General features: G+C 42.3%; 1 protein-coding gene across 1 annotated transcript; it reads right to left on the reverse strand.

Annotated features, from left to right (window-relative positions):
* Positions 1–3,148: 3,148 nt before the first annotated feature.
* LOC115131658 (uncharacterized) lies at positions 3,149–23,260 on the reverse strand. Its single transcript, XM_029663532.2, has 2 exons — positions 22,432–23,260; positions 3,149–8,755 (listed from the first exon to the last, which is right to left on the reverse strand). The coding sequence occupies exon 2, from the start codon at positions 8,316–8,318 to the stop codon at positions 4,308–4,310; it is 4,011 nt and encodes a 1,336-aa protein (XP_029519392.1). The 5' UTR covers positions 8,319–8,755; positions 22,432–23,260; the 3' UTR covers positions 3,149–4,307.
* Positions 23,261–23,396: the final 136 nt, after the last annotated feature.

Here is a 23,396-nt window from a genome sequence, read left to right on the forward strand (position 1 = left end):
GCTAATTGATCATTAGAAAACCCTTTTGCAATTATGTCAGCACAGCGGAAACTACTCTGATTAAAGAAGCAATAAAACTGGCCTTGTTTAGACTAGTTGAGTATCTGGAGCATCAGCATTTGTGGGTTCGACTACAGGCTCAAATTAGCCAGAAACAAATAACTTTATTCTGAAACTCGTCAGTCTATTCTTGTTCTGAGAAATGAAGGCTATTCCATGCGAGAAATTTCTAGGAAACTGAAGATCTCGTACAACGCTGTGTACTACTCCCTTCACAGAAAAGCGCAAACTTCATTAAATAGTACCTGCAAAACACCCGTCTCAACGTCAACAGTGAAAAGGCCACTCCGGAATGCTGGCCTTCTAGGCAGAGTTGCAAAGAAAAGGCCATATCTCAGACTGGCCAATAAAAATAAATAATGACGATGGGCAAAAGAACAGACACCGGACAGAGGAACTCTGCCTAGAAGGCCAACATCCCGGAGTCGCCTCTTCACTGTTGACTTTGAGACTGGTGTTTTGCGGGTACTATTTAATGAAGTTTGCGCTTTTCTGACGAGTAATAACTGGAGTTTCAGAAGAAAGTTCTTTGTTTCTGGCCATTTTGAGCCTGTAATCGAACCCACAAATGCTGATGCTCAACTTGTCTAAAAGCCAGTTTTATTGCTTTTTAAAATCAGAACAACAGTGTTCAGCTGTGCTAACATAATTGCAAAAGCATTTTCTAATGATCAATTAGACTTGGATGATAATGATAAACTTGGATTTGCTAACACAACGTGCCATTTGAACACAGGCATGATGGTTGCTGATAATGGGAATCCACGCCTATGTTGATATTCCATTAAAAATATGCTGTTTCCAGCTACAATAGTCATTTACAACATTAACAATGTCTACACTGTATATCGGATCAATTTGATGTTATTTTAATGGACAAAAACATTAGAAATGTCATTGTTTTTGAAAGAAAAGCTAAGTGACCCCATATAGACAAAGCAAAAACAGGTTTAGACATTTCTGCAAGTCGATAAAAAAAAACACTCAAATATCACATTAACATAATTATTCAGAACTTTGTTGAAGCACCTATGGCAGCAATTATAGCCTAGAGTCTTCTTGGGTATGACGCTACAAGCTTGGCACACCTGTATTTGGGGATTTTCTCCCATTCTTCTCTGCAGATCCTTTCAAACTCTTTCAGGTTGGATGGGGAGCATCGCTGCACAGCTATTTTCAGGACTCTCCAGAGATGTTCGATAGGGTTCAAGGCAACTCAAAGACACTGACATTTGTCGCGAAGCCACTACTGCGTTGTCTTGGCTATGTGCATAGGGGCGTTGTCTTGTTGGAAGGTGAACCTTCGCCCAAGTCTGAGGTCTTGAGCGCTCTGAAGGAGGTTTTCAAAAAAGGAGCTCTCTGTACTTTGCTCCGTTCATCTTTCACTCAATCCTGCCTAGTCTCCCAGTCACTGCCGCTGAAAACATCCCCACAGCATGATTCTGCCACCACCATGCTTCCTTCACCGTAGGGATGGTTCCTCCAGACCTGACACTTGGCATTCAGGCCAAAGAGTTGAATCTTGGTTCCATCAGACCAGAAAATCTTGTTTCTCATAGTCCGAGTCCTTTAAGAAAACTCCAAGCAGGCTGTCATGTGCCTTTTACTGAGGAATTGCTTCTGTCTGGCCACTCTACCATAAAGGCCTGATTGGTGGAGTGCTGCAGAGATTGTTGTCCTTCAGGAAGGTTCTCCCATCTCCGCACAGGAACTCTGTCAGAGGGACCATTTGAGTTCTTGTTTTTTTATTATTTTTTTTATTTCACCTTTATTTAACCAGGTAGGCAAGTTGAGAACAAGTTCTCATTTACAATTGCGACCTGGCCAAGATAAAGCAAAGCAGTTCGACACATACGACACACATGGAGTAAAACAAACATAACAGTCAATAATACAGTATAAACAAGTCTATATACGATGTGAGCAAATGAGGTGCGATAAGGGAGGTAAAGGCAAAAAAAGGCCATGGTGGCAAAGTAAATACAATATAGCAAGTAACCTCCCTGACCAAGGTTGGTAACCTCCCTGACCAAGGTCCTTCTCCCCCGATTGCTCAGTGAGGCCGGGCGGCCAGCTCTAGGAAGAGTCTTGGTAGTTCCAAACTTTTCCATTTAAGAATGGAGGCAACAAACCTTCAATGGAGCATACATCTTTTGGTACCTTTCTCCAGATCTGTGCCTCGACACAATCCTGTCTTGGAGCTTTACGGACAATTCCTTTGTCCTCATAGTTTGGTTTTTGCTCTGACATGCATAGTCAACTATAGGACCTTATATAGACAGGTGTGTGCCATTCCAAATCATGTCCAATCAATTCAATGTACCAAAGACAGACTCCAATCAAGGTGTATAAACATATCAAGGATGATCAATAGAAACAGGATGCACCGGAGCTCAATTTCCAAGTCTCATAGCAAAAGGTCCTGAATACTTATGTAAATAAGGTGCTTTTAAAAATATTTTTTATATATTTGCCAACATTACTAAAAACCTGTTTTCATTTTGTCATTAAAACATGACATTTTTTAATTTTTAGAATAAGGCTGTAATGTAACAAAATGTGGAAAAAGTCAAGGGGTCTGAATACTTTACGAAAGCACTGTATATGAAGGTAAATAAATAGCAAACTGTTTAGGAGCAGTCATTTGTGCTTTGGCAAAAATTGCTCTCGATTTAAATCAGTGGTATTCAAACCTTTTCAGTGCGAAGCCCATTTTTTTGGCCAGAATTTCTACTAACCCCACCCACTCAAACAAATAGCGTAATCAGTCCACACTTAAAAATGTTGCATTAAAGCTTACTTAATTTTTACATTTTGGAATTTATTTTCACTACATCAGGGATAGCGTAGAGACATTTAGGATTTCCAGCCTTCTTTCCAGCCTAAACTTATTTGAAATCAAAACAGCATTTGAAGGGAACAACCGATGAACAGTAGGTGCTTCTCAGGGTTGCCGCTAATCTTACAATCAGGGATGTGGGTTTCTGGTCTACCTGTATACAAATTAGACCCCCTTTGCATTTCCCACGCGTCCCCACTAGGGTGCGACTTCAAATACCACTGATTTAAATAAAAAGGGAAGGCATGAGATTTTTTATTTATTTATTAGATGAGGGTTTCAACAATTCACTTTAGGCAAAGAAAAGGATAGTTATTTAGTAATAATATTTAATGTTTTAGTTTACTGAAAGGAAAACACTGGGGGACAGGACCTAGGTAATGAACAATTGTGTATGCGTGTTACGGGATAGGGCTTAACTGTGGCGTAGGGTTGGTAAAAGGGGGAGGGAAAAATCACATCGATACATATACTCATCATCCCATTGTTTTACAAAGACAGTCCCCAAACTCATTCCCACCCACCCATAGAATAGCAACAATTATAAAATAAATGATACTTGGGAGTATAAAATTTTTAAAAAGCAAATAAACAATATATAATAAAATATAATACGAAGTGTACAGTATTCTCCGGTTGTTCCCATTGACCCTTTCCATTCCTGACACCTAAGTCCCATTAATGTTTTCCCATTATATATATATATATATATATATATATATATATATATATATATATATATATGATGGAATAGTTTACAGAAAAATGCTCTCTCATTCCATTCTGATCCATTTCAACCTATTCAGCTAGTCAGTTTTGTAAAATTTAACCGAATGTTTGAAAAGATACCTCCAGTTACACTAAGTGATTAATCAATTTGGTAAGTCAAGTTTCATAACAGGAGTGACTTAATTGACTTCCTTTTTCGGAGAAATTGCTTCTTAGAATGACTGGCCTGTCTTACCGGCCAATTTTATAGCTTCAGGCCAAACATCTGTATGAAAAATAATCTCTACAGGGAACAAAGAAAAAAAACACATAGTACAGAACGAGACAGACTACTGTTTAACTGTGAATAATGACAGAAAACCTCAGTACTTTTGGTACTCCACTCTTACTAGTATGCATTCATAATCCCAGCGCAAACACAGCTAACAAAAACTATACTGTGGTTGAAAGCATTTTAGAAGAGGTGCTACTCAAACACTCAGATCCAGAATATTCTCTCCCCTTTGGGGAAGCAAAGACCGGTGGATGGTGCTTTTGATGTGAGCCTTTAAAAGTCGTCTTTACAAACATCTCTGCTATATTAAGGATTGTATGGGATGTAAGCCTGTTGTCCACATCTTTAAAACTCACTAGTTCTTGTTTGCTTTTTAGTTTAAAAAAATCCTACACTAGAAAATAATTAGTGGCTGTATTCAGTCACCACTGTTGTTCTCCCAGGCAGGCCCCCCTGGCCCTCTTTTTCCGCTGTCTTCTCAACAACTTCTCTTGGGGGCAAGTTCACTTTCAAGGCCCAGTTTCCACTACCTAACAGAGATTGACCCTGGCATGCGACGCTGTGCCTCTCCAGGAGAGATCCATTCCAGAAGCGGCAGTGGCATTTGGGACATGAGAACCGCCCTTGGGAAAGGTGACATCCACGATGAATGAGGGCTTTCCGTAATGTCCGAGAACGCTTTCCGCAGACCGAGCACTTCAGACGGGCCTGGTGGCCGTTATTTCTAGGAGGATGCCTCACAGAACGATGGAGCAAAAGTTTGGCCTGACTGGCGAATGTGGTGCTGGGGCAGTACTGGCATGGAAAACGTTTTATGGGGACTTCCATAGATGACAGCCCACTGACTTTAACCACACCGCCGCACCATTGTCTAACTCTATACCCTCCTCTCATCCTCAGGAGCTGGGCGAGCAGTTTCTTTTGCTTAAGCTTCTCATGCATTATTCCCTTTTTCCGCTTCATCACTTTGAGTCTCCTGCTCGTGGCCTTATTCAAGGCAACCCCTACTAGTTGCCCCCCTCTCATGATACTTTGATATTCGACCCTCCTTTTTTTCTCTCTTTTTCTCTTGCCACCAACCCATCCTTCTTGGGACTGGAACTGAAAAGGGCGGTGTTGACCTTGGGAGGATTGGTTTGGCATGTAGGAGCCTGACGGATAAGTTAAGGGGTGGCCTGATTCAAAAAGAGGGATGTACTGATCTGCTAGAGAAGGATGTTGGGTTCCACCAGCTGGTGGGTTTGCCGACCCGGTGCGGCCCAATCCATGTTGCGATTGCCTGTGCCTGGACAAGCTGTTAGAATAAGCAAAGGCCTTCCCGCATACCTCACAGCAGAAATTCTTTTCACCCCTTATTCCACCACCATGGACAGTTTGTTGATGGGCTGTCAAGTGGAACTGATGTTGGAAGGATTTCCAGCACGTTGTGCATGTAAAGAGCTTCTGAGGGGGCTGAGTGGATGAGCTGGACCCCTGAGACTTTTCTTGAGGGTACAGATAATAAGATTGAGAGTTTGCTTGATTTCCATCTAGACTAATAACCCCTCCATGGCCTTTAGCAATTTTTCCTCCTGGTGTACCATCCAATTCCACTTTTGTGTGTAATTTTCCATGTCTCACCAAGCTCTGAGCGTAAGCAAACTCTTTACCACATAGGTCACATTTGTAGTTCTTCTGCCCAGAATGCACAGTGGAATGTTTAGTAAGATGGAAGTACTCCCGGAACTCTTTCCCACAAACATCACACCGGTGTGGCTTTTCACCTGTATGAACACGGTCATGCCGACGCAGGGTCTCACGTCTCCTGAATCCTTTACCACAAACTCCGCATGAATATGGCCGTTCTCCGTCTCCACGACTTCTTCTTTGTCGAACTATGATTCCATCAGGTCCTGGTTCTCTCTTCTGCCGAGGCTTGCGGGGCTTTTTCGGTTTAGCATTCATCATCTGCTGGCTTGGATGGGTTAAAGGGATGGTAGAGCCACTTCCTGATCTGTAGGTCTTGTCGATTTCAGATGTAGATGATGGACCACCTGGTGAGACTCCCATATTCCCAAAGCCAAGTCCTCCAAGCAAACCTCCAATGATGTCTCTTCGCTCCTCTCCTCGACTCTCGCCAGTACTTATCTCGCAGGATGCAGCGGCAGCTGCAGCAATGGCAGACATGGCAGTGCTAGTGACCTCATCCTCAGAGTCATCCAATAGAGATGAAAGAGGAAGATGAGGTTGCTGTTGATGGAGATGGTGTTGCTGTTGACTTTGAGGGTGTGGGTGTAAGGTAGGAGCCAGTGGTGCCTTTCTGAGTGTCTGGCTTGACATCCCACTGCCATGGGAGCTCTCTCCAGAATAACAAGATGGGTTAGCCTGCTGTCGTCGGTAGTCATCAACACTGTAGGATGGCTGGTATGATGGCCGGTTCCTTGAATAATCTGTGCCAAATTTGCTCGCACCATCTCGTTGGTAATCACCTGTACCACTGCCTCCAGCCTCCATTACAGTTTTGCTGCTACTCGCACTTGATGAGCTTTGATTTTCACCACTACCACTTGGTCTGGGCCGGGAATTCCTTCCAGGCTTTCCACAGGTGCCAGACGCAGCATGGTTTAGCAAAGAGGTGCTCTCTCGGAAGCAGCGACCACAAGCAGGGCATCGGAAAGGCTTATCATCATGGATTTTCTCATGCCTGGTGAGGGACTCACGGCGGTTGAAAGACCGTTGACAAACACCACATGCAAATGGACGAGCCCCTGAATGGATAACACCATGCTGGAGGAGGTGCCCCCTTTTCTTGAAACCCTTTCCACATTCGGTGCAACAGAATGTTTTGTCTTCGCTTGAAGTGTCTGGCTTGGCATCTTCAGAAGTCAAACCATGACTACGGAGATGCCTGCGAAGGCTTGTAAGATGACTGAAAGTCTTTCCACATTCACCACAGTGGTAGATGGCTTCAGGGTCAGGTTGACAAGGCATGGAGGCCATGGGATTTAGATTTTCAGGTTTAGGTAGCTGTGAATCATTAGCTACCAACACAGAGGCTGTGGATGAGGAAGGGGCTGAGGAGGAAGAGGAGACCGTTGAGGAGGACTGTTGTGTTGAAGAGAGAACTGATGAATGGTTACCACCAAGGCTGGTTATGGCTCCTCCTACAAGGCCCGGTTGAATGGTTGAATTTTGACTGTGTTCAGTGGAGCTGCTGTGGCAGTTACTACCACTGCTATGACTGGTGCCATCTGCTTTTCTCTGAGGAAGGTAGCCAGCCATTGCCTTCTTTCTCCTGCTACCACCACTTCCACTGTCTCCTTTCCCTTCATCTTTCGAAAGTGATAAATGGAGTGGTAGAGGGAGGGGCATACCACTAGCCTCTTGTTGCATCAACGAAGCCAGCTGATTGGATGAGAGAACTGGAATACCTTGGAAATCAAAGCCACTCAGAGATGACGGCTGAGGTGTTGGGTGAAGAGGATGGTGTGGGTGGGTATGGCTGTGAGAGTGAGATAAAGCATGGGGTGCCAATGGTTGCTGCTGCTGTTGAGGCTGGGGAGTGGAGTGATTATGACTGTGAGAGGAGTGAAGAGCTGGAGGTGGGGCAAGGGCTGAGCTCGAGTCACTAGCTCCTTGGCCCAAACCCAGGCCAAGATGATTATGACCCCCTTGTTGAACCAGAAACTGCTCCAGACTGCTGTTGGTCGGGACACCAGAAAGAAAGTACTGATTGGCAGCAAGCATGCAACTGAACTGCTGATGTAAGCTACGTGGATCAGACTGCCCAACGAGTGGTTGCCCTAGGGAGGAAACTGCACTGCCAGGGTTGTTAGAGGCGGACGATGAGGCTGATGGGGAGGGCGAGGAGGAGGATGGTCCAGGTGAGGCTTGGGGAACAGAGAGGCCAGGGTGTAAGGGTGGCGGTGCAGATGTAACTACTCCTCCAATAACACCAGATCCTCCACTGCTACTACCCCCAAAGTCAAAACGTCCCATTCCAGAGTGCAGCTGCTCCTGGGCTAGCGCTGCTTCTGCAGGGTGAAACGGACGTAAGAATTGTGGGTATCCTGCAGCAGAGCTCCCACTAACACTACTGCTCATCTTGCTGGATTTCCGTGAACTGTGTGAGGATGAGGACTGGCTCTGGTGTGATATTGGTGGAGGTGGGGCACTCATTTTGGCAAATATAGATGACGAATCAGCAAAAGCATTACTTCTAGACCCCTGAAGAGACCCCAGACCAAGCCCAGATAGAAGAGCCCCTGACGACTCCCCCTGCTGTTGGTGCTGCTGCTGAAGCTGTTGCTGGTGCTGAAGTTGGACTTGCTGTTGGTGCTGGAACTGTCTTTCCAATCCAAGGCCTTTAAACTGGTGGGCTTGGTGTCCACTTAGCATATCTAGAATGTCCAAGGGGTACTTACTGAACTGGAACATCTCCCGCTCACTGATGGGAGGTTGTTCCTGGGTCACTCGCCCTACTGTTGAACCACAACAATATCGCACCAATAATAATCAAATGATCAATAGCCACAGCTACTGGAAGTAATGCTTCTTGAACAACTAGAATGACTCGCTGCTACTAATGTCTATCCCCTCTTATACAAATTAATGTCTACCGCTTGCACGTTACAACCAAGAAGAGCAGGTAAAGGTCCTTTTAAATAATAAGTTATTTTCCTAATTTGGAATACAATGTATAAAACACAAAGTATAAATAGTATGCAGTCTATGTAGTGTTTTTAGATTCCTTCTATAGTTGTAGTCTTTATTTTTCACCAAAAATGTGAAGCTGTCAGCATCCAGCTGGGGAGATGAAGGATGAACAGGTGTTTCACTTCTTTGTCTGCCTGTTGATGTCACGATCTCGAAGACTGGGGAAAAACAGAAATATGGATTAAGTTAAATAGCCCGGGAGTTTGATAGCACCCTATCCCCAGAGAATTTACCAAGCATCATTTCAAATTATTTTCAGCTCCCAGTGTTGGCATACATGACCACTTATCGCTAGACAAAACTCTGGAGACTTTCATTTTCCAACTTAAGAATTGTCCAAATGTAAACAAACATGTGCCTTCAAAAGATGATTATTTACAAGAACTGTTGTGTAGACCAAAACAGCCATCAACTCTGTTAAAAGGTGCATTTGGTAATATAACCAACTGCAGGTACTAAAGGATTACAATCATTTACTTTATTGAAACACAAAAGGGCCTACATTTTGAGGTCAGAATCAGACACTGATATGAAAGAGCAACAAACAGGACAATGGCCCCAGAGAACCAAAGTTGCTTGTCCTTCCATTTGATTTCAATCACTTTTTGACCTCACCCCTTTTGATATGAACAAAGAGTTCTATACATATTCGCCTATGGTAGAAGCAGGGGTCACATTAGATTTTAGAAATCAGCATTTCAGGCCTCTCGAGTGGCGCAGCTGTCTAAGGCAGTGCATTGGAGTGGGGTTCAATCCCAGGCTATGAAACAGCCGGATATCCCTATTTGGTAAAAGACCAAGTCCATGTTATAGCAAAAACAGCTCAAATAAGCAAAGAGGAACGACAGTCCATTGTTACTTTAAGACATGAAGCTCAGTCAATGCTGAACATTTCAAAAACTTTGAAAGTTTCTACATGTGCAGTTGCAAAAACCATCAAGCACTATGATGAAACTAGCTCTCATGAGGACCGCCACAGGAAAGGAAGACCCAGATTTAGCTCTGCTGCAGATAAGTTCAAAAAAAGCCGATAACGATTCAAATCGACCGATTTCTATATATATATATATATGCTCATTGTTCATTCAGTATTGTTGTAATTGTCATATATGACAATACAACATATGACAATTACAACAATATATTCTAAATATTCTAACTTAATAGAATACATAAATAAAATCTATTTAGCCTCAAATAATGAAACAAGCTCAATTTGATTTAAATAATGCAAAAACACAGTATTGGAGAAGAAAGTAAAAGTGCAATATATGGCATGTAAAAAAATCTAACGTTTAAGTTCCTTGCTCAGAACATATGAAAGCTGGTGGTTCAATATTCCCAGTTCTTCAATATTCCAAGTTAAGAAGTTTTAGGTTGTAGTTATAGGAATTAAGACGCGTTGACTATTTCTCTCTATACCATTTGTATTTCATACACCTTTGACTATTGGATGTTCTAATAGCGCTGCGATTCAAGCATTGCTAAAAGCTGCTGGCAAACGCAGGAAAGTTTGAATGAATGCTTACGAGCCGACTGCTGCCTACCACCGCTCAGTCAGACTGCTCAATCAAATATCAAATCATAGGCTTAATTATAATATAATAAACACAGAAATACGAGCCTTTGGTCATTAATATGGTCAAATACGGAAACTAATTTAGAAAAAACTAAACGTCTATTCTTTCAGTGAAATACGGAACCGTTCCGTATTTTATCTAACGGGTGGCATACATGAGTCTAAATATCGATGTTACATTGCGCAACCATCAATGTTGTCATAATTATGTAAAATTCGGGCAAATTAGTTGGCAACAAGCCAGGCGGTCCAAACTGTTGCATATACCCCGACTCTGCGTGCAATGAACTACGCAATTTCCCTAGTTAATACTGCAAGTTAACATTAATTTATTTGAACTAAATATGCAGGTTTAAAAATATATACCTCTGTGTATTGATTTTAAGAAAGGTACTGATGTTTATTGTTAGGTACATTCGTGCAACGATTGTGCTTTTTTCGCGAGTGTTATTTTGTTAAATAAATCACCTGTTTGGCGAAGTTGAAGTTGGCTGTGATTCGATGATAACTTAACAGGCACAGCATTGATTATATGCAACGCAGGACAAAGCTAGTTAACCTAATAATATCAACCACCATGTGGAGTTAACTAGTGATTATGTGAAGATTGATTGTTTTCTTACAAGATAAGTTTAATGCTAGCTAGCAACTTACCTGGCTCCTTGAAGCACCCACGTAACAGGTGGTCAGCCTGACACTCAGTTTCCTCGTGGAATACAATGTAATCAGCCATAATCTCCGTTAAAAAAGTCGATTACCGATTGTTATGAAATCATCCCTAATTAAATCAGGCCTTCATGGTAGAATTGCAGCAAAGAAACCACTACTAAAGAACACCAATAAGAAGAGACTTGATTGGGCCAAGAAACAAGCAAGGGACATTCGACTGGTGGAAATCTGCCCTTTGGTCTGATAAGTCCAAATTTGAGATTTTTGGTTACAACCACCGTGTCCGCATTCTGCAGCGATACGCCATCCCACCTGGTTTGCGCTTTGTGGGACTATCATTTGTTTTTCAACAGGACAATGACCCAAAACACACCTCCAAGCTGTATAAGGCCTATTTGACCAAGGAGGGTGATTGAGTGCTGTATTAGATGACCTAGCATCCACAATCACTCGACCTCAACCCAATTGAGATGGTTTGGGATGAGTTGGACCACAGAATGAAGGAAAAGCAGCAAACAAGTGCTCAGCATATGTGGGAACTCCTTCAAGTCTGTTGGAAATAATTCCTCATGAAGCTGGTTGAGAGAATGCCAAGTGTGCAAACCTGTCAAGGCAAAGGGTGGCTATCTAAAAATATATTGATTCTTTCGACTTTTTTGGATACTACATGATTCCATGTGTTATTTCATAGTTTTGATGTCGTCACTATTATTCTACAATGTATAAAATAGTTTAAAAAAAGCCCTGAATGAGTAGGTGTCAAACTTTTGACTGGTACTAATATATTTTCACACAATATGCATTTAAACCCACTTCACCTGCATTTTATAATTGAAAGTCATCAAAAGTCATCAGGGGCATGCAACTATAGTTTTCCTTCACACAAAATAAATGAATGGTACCCATTAGATTAAAACTATTTGGCCTGCATTATGTCAAAAACATTATAATAGGCTAGAGCCCAATTGCATCCTTTGACTCATTTGTCAACCCACTGGGGAGCCAGGCCCAACCAATCAGAACAAATTCCCGACAAAGGGGTTTTATAACAGACAGAAAAAGCTGTCTGGGTGGCTAGTCTCAGACAATTTAAGTTATGTAACTAGGCAAGTCAGTTAAGAATACATTCTTATTTACAATAACGCCAACACCGGCCAAACCTGGACGACTCTGGGCCAATTGTGCACCGCCCTGTGGGACTCCCAATCACGGCCAGTTGTGATACAGCCTGGATTCGAACCAGGGTGCTGTAGTGACGCCTCCAGCACTGAGATGCAGTGCCTTAGATCGCTGCGTTACTCAGGAGCCAAGGGTAAAAAAGCCAGATGTAGAGGTCATTGGCTGGTGTATTTACACATGGTCATGCTGTTTAATCGGCTTCTTGATATGCCACACCTGTCAAATCACAACAGCATGATCATTACACAGGTGCACCTTGTGTTGAGGACAATAAAAGCACACTTAATGTGCAGTTGTCACAACATAATGCCACAGATGTCTCAAGGGAGCGTGCAATTGGCATGCCGACTGCAGGAATGTCCACCAGAGCTGTTGACAAAGAATTTTGTTTATTTCTCTACCATAAGCCGCCTCCACCGTTTCAGAGAATTTGGCAGTACATTCAACCAGCCTCACAACCGCAGACCACACGTAACCACGACAGTCCAGGACCGCCACACCCGGCTTCTTCATATGCGGGATTGTCTGAGATCTGCCACATGGACAGTTGATTTAACAGTGGGTTTTTAGCACAACCAAAGAATTTCTGTGCAAGCTGTCAGAAACTGTCTCAGGGAAGCTCATCCGCATGCTCATCATCCTCACCAGTGTCTTGACCTGACTGCAGTTCTGACTCGAACTTCAGTGGGCAAATGCTCACCTTCAACAGCCACTAGCATGCTGGAGAAGTGTACTCCTCACAGATGAATGGCGGTTTCAACTGTACCATGCAGATAGCAAACATGTATGCATCGTGTTCACGTCGTGGGCGAGCGGTTTGCTTATGTCAACGTTGTGAACAGAGTGCCCCATGGTGCCGGTGGGTTTATGGTACAGGCAGGCATAAGCTACGGGCAACAAACACAACTGCAATTTAATGGTGGAAATTTGCATGCACAGAGATACCGTGACGAGATTGAGGCCCATTCTCGTGTCATTCATTCGCCTCCATCACTTCATGTTTCGGCATGATAATGCACTGCAAGGATCTGTACACAATTCCTGGAACTGAAAATATCCCAGTTCATCTATTGTCTGAATATTCACCAGACATGTCACCCATTGAGCATGTTCGGGATGCTCTGGGTCGACGTGTACGACAGCGCGTTCCAGTTCCCGCCAATATCCAGCAACTTCGCAAAGCCATTGAAGATGAATGGGACAACATTCCACAGGCCAAAATCAACAGCCTGATCAACTCTATGCAAAGGAGATGTGTCGCGCTGCATGAGGCAAATGGTGGTCACACCAGATACTGACTGATTTTCTGATACCTTAAATACATTTTTTTTTAAATGGGGCTTGTATCTTGACCAACAGAAGCATATCTGTATTCCCAGTCATAAGAAATCTATAGATTAGGGCCTAATAAATATATTTCAATTGACTGACTTCCTTATGAGCTGTAACTCAGTAAAATCTTAGAAATTGTTGTATGTTGCGTTTATATTTCTGTTCAGTGTATTTTGCAGATATGAAAGATTCACCAATAATTGTTGATAGAGGTCGACCAATCATGATTGGCGCCGATACCAATTATTGGAGGACCAAAAAAGCCGATTCCGATTAATCAGCCGATTAAAAAAAACATGTATTTGTAATATTGACAATTACAACAAAACTGAATGAACACTTATTTTAACTTGGGGCGGCAGGGTAGCCTAGTGGTTAGAGCGTTGGACTAGTAACCGGAAGGTTGCAAGTTCAAACCCCCGAGCTGACAAGGTACAAATCTGTCGTTCTGCCCCTGAACAGGCAGTTAACCCACTGTTCCTAGGCCGTCATTGAAAATAAGAATTTGTTCTTAACTGATCTTGCCTAGTAAAATAAAGGTAAAAAAATATATATATAAAAAATAAATAAATATAATACATCAATAAAATCAATTTAGCCTCATAAATAATGAAACATGTTCAATTTGGTTTAAATAATGCAAAAACAAAGTGTTGGAGAAGAAAGTAAAAGTGCAATATTTAAGTTCCTTGCTCAGAACATATGAAAGCTGGTGGTTCCTTTCAACACGAGTCTTCAATATTCCCAGGTAAGAAGTTTTAAGTTGTAGTTATTATAGGAATTATAGGACTATTTCTCTCTATACGATCATTGGATGTTCTTATAGGCACTTTAGTATTGCCAGTGTAACCGTATAGCTTCCGTCCCTCTCCTCGCTACTACCTGGACTCGAACCAGGAACACATCGACAACAGCCAGCCTCGAAGCAGCGTTACCCATGCAGAGCAAGGGGAACAACTACTCCATGTCTCAGAGCCGAATGACGTTTGAAATGCTATTAGCGCGCACCCCGCTAACTAGCTAGCCATTTCACATCGGTTACACCAGCCTAATCTCAGGAGTTGATAGGCTTGAAGTCATAAACAGCACAATGCTTGAAGAGCTGCATTCAAATGCAGGAAAGTTTGAATGAATGCTTACGTGCCTGCTGGTACCTACCATCGCTCAGTCAGACTGCTCTATCAAATCATAGACCTAATTATAACATAACACACAGAAATACGAGCCTTAGGTCATTAATATGGTCGAATCCGGAAACTATCATCTCAAAAACTTTTATTCTTTCAGTGAAATACGGAACCGTTCCGTATTTTATCTAACAGGTGGCTAAATATTCCTGTTACATTGCACAACCTTCAATGTTATGACATAATTACGTAAAATTAAGGCAAATTAGATCGCAATGAGCCAGGCGGCCCAAACTGTTGCATATACCCAAACTCTGCATGCAATGAACGCAAGTGACACAATTTCACCTGGTTAATATTTCCTGCTAACCTGGATTTCTTTTAGCTAAATACGCAGGTTTAAAAATATATACTTCTGTGTATTGATTTTAAGAAAGGCATTGATGTTTATGGTTAGGTACAGTCGTGCAACGATTGTGCTTTTTTTGCAAATGCGCTTTTGTTAAATCATCCCCCGTTTGGCGAAGTTGGCTGTCTTTGTTAGGCTGTCTTTGTGAAGAAATAGTCTTCACACAGTTCGCAACGAGCAAGACGGCCCAAACTGCTGCATATACCCTGACACGGTTGCAAGAGAAGTGACACCATTTCCCTAGTTAAAAGAAATTAATGTTAGCAGGCAATATTAACTAAATATGAAGGTTTAAAAATATATACTTGTGTATTGATTTTAAGAAAGGCATTGATGTTTATGGTTAGGTACACGTTGGAGCAACGAGTCCTTTTTTGCGAATGCGCACCGCATTGATTATATGCCACGCAGGACACGCTAGATGAACTAGCAATATCAACCATGTGTAGTTAACTAGTGATTATGATTGATTGTTTTTTATAAGATAAGTTTAATGCTAGCTAACTTGGCTTCTTACTAACTTAACTGCTAAATTAGCTTGGCTTCTTACTGCATTCGCGTAACAGGCAGGCTCCTCGTGGAGTGCAATAAGAGGCAGGTGGTTAGAGCGTTGGACGAGTTAACTGTAAGGTTGCAAGATTGAATCCCTGAGCTGACAAGGTAAAAATCTGTCGCTCTGCCCCTGAACAAGGAAGTTAACCCACCGTTCCTAGGCCATCATTGAAAATAAGAATGTGTTCTTAACTGACTTGCCTAGTTTTTAAAAAAGGTGTAAAAAAACACACACCGATTTCCGATTGTTATGAAAACTTTAAATCGGCCATTCCGATTAAATCGGTCGACCTCTAGTTGTTGATGTGCATAACTAAGAGAGAGCGCCTACCTTTTCATTGTTGTTTGATCAATAGAAATGTAAAGTTTCCAAATGTAAGAGGTCTCCCCTGGTGTTTATATGTTTGCAGAAATCCATTCAGGTGTATTTTGTGACTTTTGGCAAATGCGTTCTAATGATCTAAAGTCACTCTGTTGTTACTGCCTGTAAACACACAGGCATGTGTGTCAAATGGCTTATTTGCATAAAGGCCTATTGTAGCTCAGATTGGCTATGGCGCAATGGTCTCCTGGAAGAGACAGATGTTTTTATTAGGTTTTATTTGCCGCAGTGTCTTAATTGTGCAAACACACAGCCGTACATTATATATTGCTATAGATTTTCACAAATGCTTGACGATACATCATTCCCAAATATCCGTAGAATTTATGAAAACGTGAAAATGAAAAGTTGACCAAGACTATTTGGTTGCTCCCTGCCTACAGACAGACTAAAACAGGAAGCTCCCGCGCTCAAGTCTGTTCAACGCTGGTCCGACCAATCTGATTCCATGCTTCAAGAATGCATCAGTCGCGTGGATTGGGATATGTTCCACATTGCGTCAAACAACAACATTGATGACTACACTGATTCTGTGAACGAGTTTATTAGCAAGTGCATCGGCGATGTACTTACAGCAACTATTAAAACATTCCCAAACCAGAAACCTTGGATTGATGGCAGCATTCGCACGAAACTGAAAGCGCGAACCACTGCTTTTAACCAGGGAAAGGTGACCGGAAACATGACCGAATACAAACAGTGTAGCTATTCCCTCCGCTAGGGAATCAAACAAGCTAAGCATCAGTATTGAGAAAGTAGAGTCGCAATTCAATAGCTCAGACACGAGGTATGTGGCAGGGTTTACAGTCAATCACGGACTACAAAAAGAAAACCAGTCCCGTCACGGACTACGATGTCTTGCTCCCAGACAGACTAAACAACTTCTTTGCTCGCTTTTGAGGACAATACAGTGCCACTGACATTTCCCGCTACCAAAACCTGCTGGCTGGTGTGTTTATGGACATATTCAATCAATCCTTATCTCAATCTACTGTTCCCACATGCTTCAAGAGGGCCACCATTGTTCCTGTTCCCAAGAAAGCTAAGGTAACTAAGCTAAACGACTACCGCCCCGCAGCACTCACTTCCGTCATCATGAAGTGCTTTGAGAGACTAGTCAAGGACCATATCACCTCCACCCTACATGACACCCTAGACCCACTCCAAATTGCTTACCGCCCCAATAGGTCCACAGACAATGCAATCTCAACCACACTGCCCTAACCCATCTGGACAAGAGGAATACCTATGTGAGAATGCTGTTCGACTACAGCTCAGATTTAACACCATAGTACCCTCCAAACTCATCATCAAGATCGAGACCCTGGGTCTCGACCCCGCCCTGTGCAACTGGGTACTGGACTTCCAAAAGGGCAGCCCCCGCGTGGTGAGGGTAGGTAACATCTCCACCCCGCTGATCCTCAACACTGGGGCCCCACAAGGGTGCGTTCTGAGCCCTCTCCTGTACTCCCTATTCACCCCCGACTGCGTGGCTATGCACGCCTCCGACTCAATCATCAAGTTTGCAGACGATACTACAGTGGTAGGCTTCATTACCAACAACGACGAGGCGGCCTACAGGGAGGAGGTGAGGGCCCTCGGAGTGTGGTGTCAGGAAAATAACCTCACTCAACAAAACAAAGGAGATGATCGTGGACTTCAGGAAACAGCAGAGGGAGCACCCCCCTATCCACATCGACGGGACAGTAGTGGAGAGGGTAGTAAGTTAAGTTCCTCGGCGTACACATCACGGACTAACTGAATTGGTCCACCCACACAGACAGCGTGGTGAAGAAGGCGCAGCAGCGCCTCTTCAACCTTAGGAGGCTTATTAGGAGGCTTATTAGGCTTGTCACCAAAAGCACACAAACATTTACAGATGCACAATCGAGAGCATATTGCATCACAGCCTGGTACAGCAACTGCTCTGCCCACAACCGCAAGGCTCTCCAGAGGGTAGTGAGGTCTGCACAACGCATCACCGGGAACAAACTACCTGCCCTCCAGGACACCTACACCACCCGATGTCACAGGAAGGCCATAAAGATCATCAAGGATAACAACCGCCCGAGCCACTGCCTGTTCACCCCGCTATCATCCAGAAGGTGAGGTCAGTACAGGTGCATCAAAGCAGGGACTGAGAGACCGAAAAAGAGCTTCTATCTCAGGCCACCAGACTGTTAAAGAGCCACCACTAACATTGAGTGGCTGCTGCCAACATACTGACACAACTCCAGCCACTTTAAAATAGGAACAATTGATGTAAAAATGCATCACTAACCACTTTAAACAATTCCACTTAATATAAAGTTTACATACCCTACATTACTCATCTCATATGTATATACTGTACTCTATACCATCTACTGCATCTTGCCATCTTTATGTGATACATGCATCACTAGCCACTTTAAACAATGCCACTTTTATATGTTTACATACCCTGCATTACTCATCGCATATGTATATACTGTACTCGATACCATCTACTGCATCTTGCCTATGCCGTTCTATACCATCACTCATTCATATATCTTTATGTACATATTCTTCATCCCTTTACACTTGTGTGTATAAGGTAGTTGTGAAATTGTTAGGTTAGATTACTCGTTGGTTATTACTGCATGGTCGGAACTAGAAGCACAAGCATTTCGCTACACTCGCATTAACATCTGCTAACCATGTGTATGTGACAAATACAATTTGACTTAATACTAAGTGCTCAGTTGTCAGATATTAAAAAATAAATAGTGTCAAATTCCTTCTGGGGGTGTATATGAAAAAATGTTTACTAAGATTTCATGTTGCTAAAACACTGTCAGTTCCGCATTAAGCATTGCACGTGCACTAACATTAAAGTACCTCAACTCCACCTTGCAAAGTTTGCATTTCCCTCTCATTTAACTTCTCAAGCAAGAACTTTACTAGGACTGTCTGGGAGTGAAGCAAAAACTGAAAACCAGTTATTGGTAGTGTTTTGGAACTTTTATTGGTCTATTAACTCATTGACCGCCCGGTAATGTCCCCAAGGCTGGCCAAAACTCCCTCCTACCACAACAGGCAGATATTTCAGGCAGTCGATGTAAACAGCTCTTACACTAAAAGGGCATTATCAACTCCAATTGGCAACATATTTGCAGGTGAATAAAACATTTACACGCATTTTACCTAGAGTGGTGTTTACATCAAACTGACTTGTTGCATAGAAAAATCTGTGCATACTGTGCCCTCCCCAATTTTTTTTTCATGTACAGAATAAAAATCTCAAGTTCAATGTCACAAAAACAGTTGCGTTAAAATAGCAAATGTGCCTACTCTGGCCTTGGCACCTGCACTCTAGCCCAGGGTTTCCCAAACTCGGTCCCGGGGCCCTCACTGGGTGCATTATCAAACGGCAGTCAAGCATCAGTCATGTCACCAGAATAAGACCGTCGATATTTATTGGAAAGCAGCGTCAAACTTATAGCGTGCACTTTCACCACCCTGTGAAGTTCATAACTTACTTCATCTGTAGCTTAATAAACTGCATGGTTTCACGAGTCGTAGTGGGAGGACCACACACCATATTGCCGTGTGGCTCCAAGTTTTCTTCGATATCATGGTAATTAAATCAGCATTTGTGCATTAAAGGCATTTCCACCGCCATTTATCACATTATCCATTTGACCGACACAAACATCCCACCATGTCAAATGAACAAAAGACCTATCTGTGTTTATAATATTGTACCGAAACTTCCTGTTTTCATCACAAAACTTGTTTTTTATTTTATATAAATAGGGTGCGTATGAAAACGTGGTTATTTTCACAATATTATTCCAACCTCAGTGTGGAAATAAACACATTTGACTGCACTGGGCATTTAATTTTTAACAATGGATATTCCCACTCAAGTCAACCATCTTCGTAGTACCATCTGAAAGTTGAAATTTAAACTATGTATTTTATTTTACATTTATCAGCAAAAGCATGACAGCAACCATTCAAGACAGTATGCTGTGTCTCAACCGATTGCAGGCACAACAAACACCTCAGATGTAAAATAGGGTATAAGCTAAAATGTGAAATCTGAGTTTACATGTTTTTAGATAATTGACGTTAAAGAGACCGCAAAAAATGCTTCCCCCCTAAGAAATCATACAAACAGGGTTGTTAAACTCTTAAGATTTTAAATGATATCAAACTCAAAAGTTTCAGGTTTTTTTTTTGTGACGAAGACATGGATGTCTCATTGTAGGGTGGGATATGAAAAATGGGTCAAATTTGAGCACCTCAGCCTCCCGGGTGGCGCATTGGTTAAGGGGCGCTGTATTGCAGCGCCCAGGCTCTGTCGTAACTGGCCGCGACCGGGAGGTCCATGGGGCGACGCACAATTGGCCTAGCGTCGTCCGGGTTAGGGAGGGTTTGATCGGTAGGGATGTCCTTGTCTCATCGCGCACCAGCGACTCCTGTGGCGGGCCGGGCGCAGTGCGCGCTAACCAAGGTTGCCAGGTGCACGGTGTTTCCTCCGACACATTGGTGCGGCTGGCTTCCGGGTTGGATGCGCGCTGTGTTAAGAAGCAGTGCGGCTAGGTTAGGTTGTATATCGGAGGACGCATGACTTTCAACCTTCGTCTCTCCCGAGCCCGTACGGGAGTTGTAGCGATGAGACAAGATAGTAGCTACAACAACTGGACACCACGAAATTGTGGAGAAAAAGGGGTAAAAAGACATTTAAAAAATCAAATTTGAGCACCTCTATCTCCTGAATGTTTTGGTATTCAGGTCGAAAAAATAACTTTCTGACCACTTCTACCATGTGCAAACATTGAAGGTTTTGTTCAAATTAAAAGGGATCCAGTCAAAAAGTGGTTGAAATCATATGGAACGGTCCAGCTATTAGGTCAGCCAATCATACGTTCCTCATGCACCTCAGGTTTGCTTTGGGAAGAAGTGAATTTAAAGTGTGCAGTTAATTATGTGCAAGATAACTCACACTAAGCCAGTGTTTTTCAATTCTGGTCCTTGGGGCCCACAGAGGGGACACATCTTTGTTCTAGCCCATCACTAATTAAATTAACCACCACGCCCTTGATTAGCCTAGTTGATCTAGGGGCAAAGCCAATTATAAATATATTCAGGGGAAACACCAGTGTGTGGTCAAAATAATCTTTCATCTCCTTTACCTTTTTTCCAGGTGACTTTCCTGACTTGGTTAGAGACATGGGTAATTGGAGGAATGCCACAGGTACATATCCAACTCACATAGAATATTCATAGGCTACATAGTAACACCAGCGGCGTGTTTAGCAGGGCGCAATGTTTTGGAACGGTGAGATAGAAATGTGCTATGTTGAACCGACGTGAAATAAGGAATCACGTCAGCTCTATTCATGGAATTTCAATATGCAATGTTCAAGACCATTTTGCAACTGAACATGGGCCTGGGCTACACCTAACCTTCAGTGTTTTTAAAGTAAATCTCACAGGAACCCCAGTGTAAAACTTCTGCTAGAGTACAACAATGAATTCACTGCGTCAGTCCCCATAACAATAGACACAAAAACAGTGTACTGTCTTGTGGATAATTTTCAATTATATTTCTTAAAGGGCGATAAGGTCACCCAACCTATTGCTACCAAACAAGTTAGGTATTATAATAGCCAAGAAAATACAATGATGACACAACAGAAGTTGGTACAATTGTCTTATAATAACCAAACAAGTAGCCTACTCCATAGATTATTTGTATTGTCATATGAAACTTTATAAACAAATGTAGGCCATTTACTCCAAATAAAGTCTAAAATATTCATGTCGTTCTCATGGAATGACATTCCCTGAGCACTATAGTAAGGCTGGGCCTATATCATAGACATTAAGTGTTACCAGTAACGTTATGTATGGGTCAGATATTCTGTTCTCGATGGTTTACTCTTTTTCGGGAGGGCACTTCAATAGAATGCACAAATGGCAGATGTAGGCTATGCAATAAAGCCTCAAAGGCAAAGAAAATTAAATGTATGTAGCAAGTTATGAAATTCTCTACGATGAAGTCTGAAGTACCAAGAAGGCAATCAAATAGGCCTAAACAGAATGCAGCCTGTCAAATCAACGTTTATTGGTCGCGTACACAGATTTGCAGGTGTTATAACAGGTGCAGCGAAATGCTTATGTTAATAGCTCCAGCATTGCAGTAGTATGTCCCGAAAACGCAACCCAACTAAAAACATAACAAAAAGTAGATATATTAGCGAGATTCCAGAATATAAATACGTGACATAACTTGTGCAAAGTTAAGCAAAAAAAAGCGATTGGCATGCACAGCATTTCATGATAACATACTGTGCATCATTATTCATAGAAAATTGACAAAACTAAGGATAGTTAACACGGCCATGTCTAAACCTGTACCTGATATGTGCTAATTGCTTACAGTTGAGATATTTTCAAACATAAGAGAATGGGTTTTCACACATTTTTAGGTCAATACAATCCTTTGTAAATTATCAGTGACGTTCCCAGTATTTCCTAATAATTCCTGCTGGTCTGTGAAAACCTTGTTTGCCCCACTACAACGTTGTAACGTAGCTACCATTCTAACAATATATTTTAAAATATCTTACCAACAGGTTTGGTGGGATGTATATGGGCTGGAGACTGGTGTATCGCTTTCTTCTTGATTGAAGATCAAAAAGGGGGAACAGGTAGAAACTAATGGGTCTACTTCCATTGATCTTCAGGTAGGCAGCTAACTAGACTTAACTTGAAAAAAAAAATGCAGGTGGTGGCAAAAATGTAAAAATGTGCAGTTCGTCATTCGCCAACTAACGTTACCTTTTTTTATAGGCGGCTGCCTAGTTTTCAACCAAAGTAACAAGAAAAGGTTATTTGGATTTGAATAAAGGAGTCTTTCAGTCATGTCGTTGTTAGCTAGCTAGCTAATAAATTAGAATCTCGTATGAACGCCTGGTTGCATAGGTAGCCGATGCTAAGCTAACCTAGCCACAAAGATAATATCTAGGTTGATAGCTGTCGTTTTAGCTAACATTATATCTAGCATGTGAATCCCCTGTCAAAATGGTTAAAGAAAAAAATATAATAAAAAGGGCGCGGGAAATGCCGTGATAACTACAACGGCCTCTTTTTTTTTAATGTCAGATAGCCATTTTACTTCATCCAGGGAAAAATATTTTCAAAGGCCTGCCTCTCCATCGGCCCAGGAGGGCTATTTTCGACTCGTTGTTAACAAAAACTATTTCCGCTGGGTTGACCTGCTAATTCAGATATGTCTCTTATTTGAAGCAGATGCTTGAATCGTTAACTCTTCAAAATGAGCCCTTTCTGGAGTTTTTGTCGTATTTTCATTATTTTTCTTCGGTCAAATATTTTCCGCCCCGTGTCAATTTTATGTCCCCGTCTAGGGGCTACGGCTGCTAATGTTCTTCTCCTTAAAATGGTAGCTTCCGGTCTATATTGTATTTCCGGGTAGTGTCACAGGTTAAGAAGTCCGACCAACTGTATCTAGTTTGTGCGTGTGCGTGTATAACCCAACCAATCTTTGTATGGCCATTGCATGGCATTGACAAAT

This window comes from Oncorhynchus nerka, linkage group LG7, assembly GCF_034236695.1.
Source record: "Oncorhynchus nerka isolate Pitt River linkage group LG7, Oner_Uvic_2.0, whole genome shotgun sequence".
NCBI lineage: Eukaryota > Metazoa > Chordata > Actinopteri > Salmoniformes > Salmonidae > Oncorhynchus > Oncorhynchus nerka.